Below are 10,623 nucleotides of genomic sequence, written 5' to 3'. Positions count from 1 at the left end.
CAGGGGGCAGCAGACTGAATGAGAATCTGGTGGGGTGCTACCAGTGGGTACGGTGATACTGAAAGGCGCCACCAGCAGGGGGCAGCAGACTGAATGAGAATCTGATGGGGCACTACCAGTGGGTACGGTGATACTGATAGGCGCCACCAGCAGGGGCCAGCAGACTGAATGAGAATCTGGTGGGGCGCTACCAGTGGGTACGGTGATACTGAATGGCACCACGAGCAGGGGGCAGCAGACTGAATGAGAATCTGGTGGGGCACTACCAGTGGTTACGGTGATACTGAATGGCGCCACCAGCAGGGGGCAGCAGACTGAATGAGAATCTGGTGGGGCACTACCAGTGGGTACGGTGATACTGAAAGGCGCCACCAGCAGGGGGCAGCAGACTGAATGAGAATCTAGTGGGGCATTACCAGCGGGTACGGTGATACTGAAAGGCACCACCAGCAGGGGGCAACAGACTGAATGAGAATCTGATGGGGCACTACCAGTGGGTACGGTGATACTGAAAGGCACCACCAGCAGGGGGCAACAGACTGAATGAGAATCTGGTGGGGCGCTACCAGTGGGTACGGTGATACTGAAAGGCGCCACCAGCAGGGGGCAACAGACTGAATGAGAATCTTGTGGGGCGCTACGGGTGATACAGATATGTCTGTCATCTGCCCTGGTCTGAGTATTAGAGTACAGTGACGCACTGCCCCCTAGTGTAAGACATATCCTAGAACATAGCAGTGAGTATTATGGATCACCAGTGTGATGTGTGCAGCGCTCTGTGTGATATCAGTCAGGCCTGGGACTGCTGTCACCCTATGCAGCAGGGACCATATATTGCACATCCTGCACAGCACTGCCCCTGTGGGTAATGGGAGGTATAACACCACAGCACTGCCCCTGTGGGTAATGGGAGGTATAACACCCTCTTACCTGGATGCATATCCCTGGGCACTGAAGTATGACGAGGTTTCTGTTGCCTCCGCAGTGTCGTAGTCTGAGCTAGTCACTATAATATAAAACACAAGGAGTGTTATACACAGGTGAGTTACACAGGTATTACACACAGTGTGTTACACACAGGTGATTTACACAGGTGTTACACACAGGTAATTTATACAGGTGTTACACACAGGTGATTTATACAGGTGTTACACAGGTATTACACACAGGTGTTACACACAAGTGATTTATACAGGTGTTACACATAGGTGTTACATACAGATATACACAAGTATTATACAACGGTAGTGCACACAGGTATTACACACCTTTTAAATAAACATGATTAAAAAAAAACAAAAACCTTTAAGAAAATATTATGCTGTGCAAGTGCTCCATCTAGTGTTCAGCTGCATGTACTACACTGACATGCAGCAAGCCGCAAATGTGGCAAACCACATGGGCACATGTGCAGGATCAGGGAATAGAATAAAATACAGTATAGTTTATTAGACAGGTTAAAAAATAGTCGCATATGCAAGTGTTCTGTTATGAAAACATATGTTTATTAATCAGGGGAAATAGCACAAAAAACAACAGATGGTGGACTTTCAAAGCCATACATTAAAAATGGGAAGCATTATATAGCTGCTTCTGATTGGTAGTTATTCAGCTCTTTTATATGAAGCCATGGAAGTTCACTGTAATACATAACTGACATTTCCTATTGGACTGCGGCAAGGAATAAGAGACCAGTGGAAAATATGGTACTTATTTCCTAGCACGGCGCCCGTCTCGTTGATTGTATGCCTTAAGTTTAAGGTACTTAAGGCATACAATCAACGCGATGGACCCGATTTTCTGTCAATCACCTGCTAATTTGCCAGTGAAAGAGAAAATCGCGTTGATCGCGTCCATCGCGGCCCCTAATAATCAACGCGATTTTCCCATAGAGAATAATGTTAAATTATTTTTAAAGTCAAAATCGGGTTGATCGCGTCGGTCGCGGGCCATTATAATGCCAAAATGGGGGGTTTTGGGGCTTTTTACATTGAAATCAATGTAAAATCAGGTCTCAGGGACCATTTTACATTGATTCCAATGTAAAAATCGGGTCGATCGCGTTGGTCGCATCGCATGCGATTTGGTTGGCATGCGATGCGATCGACGCGATTTTTCCGACCCGATCAATACAATCAAAATCGCGGGCGCCGTGCTAGGAAAAAAGTACCGAAAATATTACATGTACGTATCTCCTATATAACACCCAGATCTGTCACTCTGTGACTGTGTATATAACGCTGGGCGGAGTCATAGAGTGACAGATCGGGGCTAATAGCCTATCAGCGCAGCACTTGCCGAGATCGCCCCTCCCCAATCTCTCATCAGGAAAAAATCATCACTCAGAGACTTGCAAGTGATAAAGCAGTGTAAGTAAGTAAGCACCACCTGCAGCACACCCACACCCACACCCGACCCTCTCACACCCACAGCACCACCAGACACCCTCCCCCACCTGCAGCACAGCCACCCACACCCGACCCTCTCACACCCACAGCACCACCAGACACCCTCCCCCACCCACACCCGACCCTTCCACACCCACAGCACCACCGGACACCCTCCCCCACCTGCTGCACACCCACACCGACCCTACCACCCCCACAGCACCACCGGACACCGTCCCCCACCTGCAGCACACCCACACCCGACCCTCCCACACCCACAGCACCACCAGACACCCTCCCCCACCTGCAGCACACCCACACCCGACCATCCCACACCCACAGCACCACCGGACACCCTCCCCCACCTGCAGCACACCCACACCGACCCTCCCACACCCACAGCACCACTGGACACCCTCCCCCACCTGCAGCACACCCACACCCGACTATCCCACACCCACAGCACCACCGGACACCCTCCCCCACCTGCAGCACACCCACACCGACCCTCCCACACCCACAGCACCACCGGACACCCTCCCCCACCTGCAGCACACCCACACCCGACCCTCCCAAACCCACAGCACCACCGGACACCCTCCCCCACCTGCAGCACACCCACACCCGACCCTCACACCCACAGCACCACCGGACACCCTCCCCCACCTGCAGCACACCCACCCACACCCGACCCTCCCACACCCACAGCACCACCAGACACCCTCCCCCACCTGCAGCACACCCACACCCGACCATCCCAAACCCACAGCACCACCGGACACCCTCCCCCACCTGCAGCACACCCACACCGACCCTCCCACACCCACAGCACCACTGGACACCCTCCCCCACCTGCAGCACACCCACACCCGACTATCCCACACCCACAGCACCACCGGACACCCTCCCCCACCTGCAGCACACCCACACCCGACCCTCCCAAACCCACAGCACCACCGGACACCCTCCCCCACCTGCAGCACACCCACACCCGACCCTCACACCCACAGCACCACCGGACACCCTCCCCCACCTGCAGCACACCCACCCACACCCGACCCTTCCACACCCACAGCACCACCGGACACCCTCCCCCACCTGCAGCACACCCACACCAACCCTACCACACCCACAGCACCACCGGACACCGTCCCCCACCTGCAGCACACCCACACCGACCCTCCCACACCCACAGCACCACCGGACACCATCCCCCACCTGCAGCATACCCACACCGACCCTCCCACACCCACAGCACCACCAGACACCCTCCCCCACCTGCAGCACACCCACCCACACCCGACCCTTCCACACCCACAGCACCACCGGACACCGTCCCCCACCTGCAGCACACCCACACCAACCCTCCCACACCCACAGCACCACCGGACACCCTCACCCACTTGCAGCACACCCACATCCGACCCTCCCACACCCACAGCACCACCGGACACCCTCCCCCACCTGCAGCACACCCACACCGACCCTCCCACACTCACAGCACCACCAGACACTGTCCCCCACCTGCAGCACACCCACACCGACCCTCCCACACCCACAGCACCACCGGACACCCTCCCCCACCTGCAGCAGACCCACACCCGACTATCCCACACCCACAGCACCACCGGACGCCCTCCCCCACCTGCAGCACACCCACACCTCCCACACCCATAGCACCACCAGACGCCCTCCCCCACCTGCAGCACACCCACACCCGACCCTCCCACACCCGCAGCACCACCGGACACCCTCCCGCACCTGTAGCAACCCTTCACCACTCCACCACCCGTGGTACTAATGCACACACCCACTGCCATTCCAGTGGTACCCTTGTGGGCCAGGCCAACCCCGTTAGAGTCACCAGGAGAGGGAGCCAGAGAATATAGCTGTTCATCTACTGGCAGATCACTTGGCCACCTATAGCTACATAAATAACCTATACATTCCAGCTATACAGCATTATACCTTACACTTAAGCACAATACTTACTGTCCACCCTAAGTTCAGCCTTGGTTGAAGCGACTCCCATTCTGTTTTCCGCCAGACATCTGTAGACCCCCATGTCTTGGGGTATGACAGCGGTGATAATGAGCTGGTGACAACCTTCCTGGTCCTCGTTGATCATGTAATGGTCGTCTTCTTCTATCACCTTCCCGTCCTTAAACCAGCGCACACTCGGCATCGGTTTCCCGATAACGACACAGTCAAAACTAACCGGGTAGCCATCTTGAACCTCCTGGTTTTGAAGTTCGGTAATAAATATAGGGGCTAAAATATATACCAAAAACATGTAATAACTGTTAAAGACACATCTGCCATATAAAGCATTATGGTGAGACCAAGAAACAAACTCTAGAATTCTTCAAAAAAACAGACTCAAGACTTTCCTGTTTACTCAAGCATTTCCGTAATTCCCTTAAGTATTGTCTATGAAACTCTTTCCTGTACTCCATTTTTCCTGTACTGTATTACATTAATTATATCTGTTGGACACCTTGAATCCTATTGAATAAAGAGCGTTATAAAGATACGATTATTATTATTATTATTATTAATAAATCCCAAGCTGTAATGTTTTATGCAGTAGGGAGTAATTTGATTTATTTGTCTCATCGGAACCATGATAAATACTTCCTCCCTGCTGACCAAAGCCAATTACTGCCAGAATTGTATGGATCTCCACACAGGCTAAAGTATAAAGTTATGGGGCGAGATATACGTTCCCATGCAGAGCACTGATACTGTACATGGGAATGAGGCCAATGTGGCCGGATGCTAAATGCCATTTTTGTATGTTAAGACTTGGACGTATTTGACCCAAACGTTATCCTGCATTTGAGGATTGATCTGCTCAGTATGACTCCTCTCAGATCACGGATATACTACACTGGGTCAATATCTGTCAGTTCATAAGCTAAACAGGTTATTATAGCTAAATTGGATCTGATAGAACTTAGGACACATTTGCATGATGCCTTAGGTCAAATGTGCAGCTGCCTTCACTTACTCTAATACCCTAACCGTCACCATTATACCGGATACCCTCACTCTAATATCTGATACCCTCACCCTTATATCTAATACCCTCACCATTATACCGGATACCCTCACTCCAATATCTAATACCCTCACCATTATATCTAATACCCTCACCATTATACCGGATACCCTCACTCTAATATCTGATACCCTCACCATTATATCTAATACCCTCACCCTTATATCTAATACCCTCACCATTATACAGGATACCCTCACTCTTATATCTAATACCCTCACCATTATATCTAATACCTCACCATTATACCGGATACCCTCACTCCAATATCTAATACCCTCACCATTATACCGGATACCCTCACCCTTATATCTAATACCATTTATCTAATACTCTCACCAATATACCGGATACCCTCACTCCAATATCGAAAACCCTCACCATTATATCTAATACCCTCACCCTTATATCTAATACCCTCACCATTATAACGGATACCCTCACTCCAATATCTAATACCCTCACTATTATATCTAATACCCTCACCATTATATCTAATACCCTCACCATTATACCGGATACCCTCACTCCAATATCTAATACCCTCACCCTTATATCTAATACCCTCACCATTATACGGGATACCCTCACTCCAATATCTAATACCCTCACCATTATATCTAATACCCTCACCATTATACCGGATACCCTCACTCCAATATCTAATACCCTCACCATTATATCTAATACCCTCACCCTTATATCTAATACCCTCACCATTATACCGGATACCCTCACTCCAATATCTAATACCCTCACCATTATATCTAATACCCTCACCATTATATCTAATACCCTCACCCTTATATCTAATACCCTCACCAATATACCGGATACCCTCACCCTTATATCTAATACCCTCACGATTATATCTAATACCCTCACCAATATACCGGATACCCTCACCCTTATATCTAATACAATCACCATTATATCTAATACCCTCACCATTATATCTAATACCCTCACCCTTATACCTGATACCCTCACTCTTATATCTAATACCCTCACCAACATACCTGATACCCTCACTCTTATATCTAATACCCTTACCCTTATATGTAATACCCTCACCCTTATATCTAATACCATCACCATTATACCTGATACCCTCATTCTTATATCTAATACCCTCAGCAATATACCTGATACCCTCACCATTATATCTAATACTCTCATCATTATACCGGATACCCTCACCCTTATATCTAATACCCTCACGATTATACCGGATACACTCACTCTTATATCTAATACAATTCTCTTATATTATATCATCCTAACCTGTGTCTGATGTCAATAAAGTCATTTGTTGTTTTGCTTCAAGTCGATGTTGCTCTGTGGTCCCAGTTTCCACTTTCATTATCCGTAGCTCAATCTTTTTTGGGCCTTGGTTTAAAATATCAATTTTAACTGGGATGCCCATGGCGGAGAACATTTCTCGGAATCTTGTAGCCGCAACCGAAGCTTCTGATATGATTTCAAACTTGATATAGATGTATCTATCATCTTCCCGGTAGGTTTGGTGGTCTATCGGGGGTAGTTCTCCCTCGTCAGCACTAACAAATAATTCCTCTTCAGACATTTCAAGGGAAGATTTAGATTTAAAGATCTTGTGAAGTCTCCTTCCTGCTTTTCGGAAGGCATCGTCCAACTCGCTTCCAGAGGAACCTTCTGTCTCGCTGTCAGTACAGAGTTTGGCTGGAGAGGGCATCGGCTTTGGGACAACTTCTGGAACTCCATCACCCACCACCAGCTTTGCACTATGAGACACTGCTCCAAACTTGTTTGAGACTTCGCATGTATATTTTCCAGTGTCTTGAAGTTCTACAGCCGTAATAATTAAGGAGCAGGTTCCATCGGTGTAGTCATCAATATGATAATGACGACCATCAGAGAGCTCCTGGTCGTCTTTCAGCCAACGTGTGGTAATATCCGTTTTACTGATGGCCACACATTCAAGGTGAACAGTTCCACCTGGCTCAACAGAAAAGTCTTTGAATGTTTCTGCAAAAACTGGACATTCCTGTTGTTTTATCACCTTCCTTGCTTTATATCCCTTGAAAGCAGCCTGGATTTTTACAGCTGCTTTGTCCATCGCGGGGTCATCGTCAAACATTTCTGCTAAGTCAGCCTCTGCCTCAGGGGCAGGCGTCTTGGTCTCCTTAACTTCAGGGGTTTCAAAGTGCTTGAAGAACTTGCTTGTAGATAGTGTTTGAACCTTGGATCCATACGTAATAGTGGACTTACCAGCTTTTTTAAGATAAGAGACCAAAGATGGTGTCCCAGCTCGGGACTCATCATCAGAACTTGTCAGTGAGAAATCAGCCTCACTGGTTTTGGCTACATCCTCAGAGGTGTAGCCAGAAAAGTCGGCACGTCTTTCTGCCTCCTTTTTCCGTTTAAGCTTATCATCTTCTTCTGGAACCTCGGAGATGGAATCCAAGGTGGGCTCCTTGCTCATTCTCCTCTTTTTGGCCAGTGCTTCCCATAATAAATGCAAATCTCCTTCTTGAGCGGCTTCTGGTGGCAAGTTCGGCTGTGAGCCGTCTTCATCCTCAAGTCCAAGGCCATTCCTTTCGAAAGCGGCACTAAAAGCTTCTTGGATTGAGATTGGTTCCATGATTGTTGGAACTGAAAAGACATATAAACACATTGAGATGCAGAATGTTCAGCAACACAAGTCCGCGATGATTGGAACAATAAATGTTTTTTGGACTATCCGGCAAAATAGTTCAGCACTGTAACTAATTATGTGGACATAGTGCAGCAACAATTTACATTTCAGTTTTAACAAGATGATTTAGCCCCACAATTCAGTAAATTAAGAGTTGAAAAAAAAATGTGCTACTGCACAGATTCGAGTCCTCCTGTTCTCCAGGGAGGCTTCATGCCTTATTCCATGATGGCTCTCTACGGAGCACGTGCGGAACTATTTTGGAACTATGAGAATGTGTTAAATCCTCACAGTGGAAGACACGTTTTCCACTTAATGTAGCTACAGAGAGACCTATGACTACCTGCAATCAACAATGATTCCATTGTTCCCGCACTACCCGGCACCAGCACACTCACCTAGTGGTGAGCTGTATGACACCCTGCCCTGCTCCATGAGAACCAGTGGGCATGTAACAGTGAGTACAGCTATACCTGTATCTATCATAGCAACACTGGTGAAGTTACGAGGCTGTTTATACCTGTAGTTTCAGTCAACTGTAGGTGTGTGCTTATATTACTCTACAATATCAACACCTGCACATACATGATTTTTAACATTAAGTGCAAGTAGTGCAATTAAAGTGAGTGGTTAGTTAGTCAAAACAGTATTCTAAATAAATCTGTCAACAGGACTACATTTATTGCATTCGGTCTTTTTAGTAAGGATTCTTGATTGGCTACACATGGTCACATGGGCTCGCAGTGACAGAATCTCTATCCTATTTTAAGAATAAAAGCATCTCTGACAGCTGTAGACACTAATTTATTATGTTTAAGCTGGGGTAGGTTTTCTAGCTGATGTTATAGTAATCTATAATGCTGGGTTATAGCTCAGCAGCCAGGACATATAGCTGTAATATAGTATCTAATATATTAGAAAGATTGCAAGTTTGCTTGCATGAAAGGACTACCAATAACAACCACATATAAATACAGTATGTAAATGTTGCTGGAGAGTAACAACAGCTGCAGGCGAAGTGTCAGGAATATTTTATACATTGTTCAGTAACTTACCTTTTTGATCAGTGCAGCATTTTGCTCATGCTTCTTTATAATGTGATCCATCTTTGTAGCCATTAAACAAACAAAAATAGACTTACTTCCCAATGACACGGTCGCTGAGGTCTTATCGCCGGATGCAGTCGCACAGGAATACGTTCCTCGGTCATCAGCAGAAACATTACGAATGATCAGAATCTGTTTTTTGTCCTGTGAAGTGAACTCATATTTTTTCCCCGGTTGCAGCGGCTCATTCTCCTTTGTCCAGGTGACCTCACGCGTTTCTTTGGAAAGCTCACACTCCAGCCGGATGCTTTCTCCCTCACTGGCAGTTTTGTTTTCCAGCTGTTGTTTTACAGTAACTGAGTCCTCTGCAATGGAGACACACAGTTACCTATCTTACAGAGAGCCGAGTTACTCCAGAAAAGCATATACAGTATAAGCCAGGTATAATAACTACGGGTAACAGGTGAGAATACACATAGGCCCCACTTAGGTAGAATGTTGGTCTTGTTTGCGATGTAGGTAGCATGATGCAGACAAACAACGGGAACTCTGAAGGAATCAGCGGTACAGTTGCCTTTTTGACATGACTTTTTGTATTCATTATAGGTTTTGACTTATCAAAGGAAAAATGCGTTTGGTAAAAAGGCCAAGAACATGGTGACGAGCGATACAGGCGCGGAAGCCGGCAATTGTCCTACATCGGCGAGTCTTCTCACTGAATGCACATCTACGGTTTCATTCATTTTATGAAATATAATAATATTAATAATTCTAATTAATATTATTATTATTACACCACACAACCAGATTTCCTATTACTGTATTAGCAGGGCAGCCTAAACTATAATCCGTCTAGTAACTGTAAAGGCCCCCATACATTACTGCGATGAGAAGTCACAGCCAATAACCCTTGAACCGGCCGGGGATCGCATGTGATATATCGATGCCATCCCAGCAAGTGCTGCTGGAGACTGTCCGGTCCAACATATTCTACATATAGCATTTGCGATCTAGGGGCTCTTATTCGATGCACACGGGACCGCGCATCAGATAAGATGCCATTTGCCCAATTTCACCTGACTTCTCATCCTGACGCATCAGAATCAGCGACCATCGAGTGATTTCCCCTGCTTTCTGACTTATATATGTGGCCGCCGGGACGAAGAGAGGGTGGGCGGCTGACGCCATGCGATGTCAGCCGCCTGCACCCTGCAGGCATCGGCCCAACCGAGTCACTGTCCGCCCCCAGCCCTCCCTCCACTCTGCGAACTACCCTGGCGAATGAGAAACTCGCCGTGACCGTTCGAAGTCGGGGTTTGCACATGTGCACAAATGCGCAATTGCAAATCCCGACCATCGGGGTAGGGGCAAATTTGAGGCAGGGACCCATTCGGGTCGCAGCGTGTGAATCAGAATCAGCACCTAAGTCTTGGAGAGAGATAAAGTAAATGG

At 47.6% G+C, this 10,623-nt stretch overlaps 1 protein-coding gene across 1 annotated transcript in view; it reads right to left on the bottom strand.

The window, feature by feature from the left end:
- Window positions 1–10,623, bottom strand: part of OBSCN (obscurin, cytoskeletal calmodulin and titin-interacting RhoGEF) — a 332,859-nt gene that overhangs the window by 134,429 nt on the left and 187,807 nt on the right. Inside the window, exons 70-73 of the mRNA XM_083186473.1 lie at window positions 9,267–9,536; window positions 6,733–8,082; window positions 4,380–4,658; window positions 931–1,006 (exon numbers count right to left, since the gene is read on the bottom strand). Of these exons, the coding sequence (XP_083042599.1) occupies window positions 931–1,006; window positions 4,380–4,658; window positions 6,733–8,082; window positions 9,267–9,536 (1,975 nt within the window). The remainder of the gene's footprint in view (window positions 1–930; window positions 1,007–4,379; window positions 4,659–6,732; window positions 8,083–9,266; window positions 9,537–10,623) is intronic.

Source organism: Crinia signifera, chromosome 5 (genome assembly GCF_055691185.1).
Source record: "Crinia signifera chromosome 5, ASM5569118v1, whole genome shotgun sequence".
NCBI lineage: Eukaryota > Metazoa > Chordata > Amphibia > Anura > Myobatrachidae > Crinia > Crinia signifera.
The sequence above is the reverse complement of the archived record's forward strand: the minus strand, read 5'-3'. Positions and strand labels throughout refer to the sequence as shown.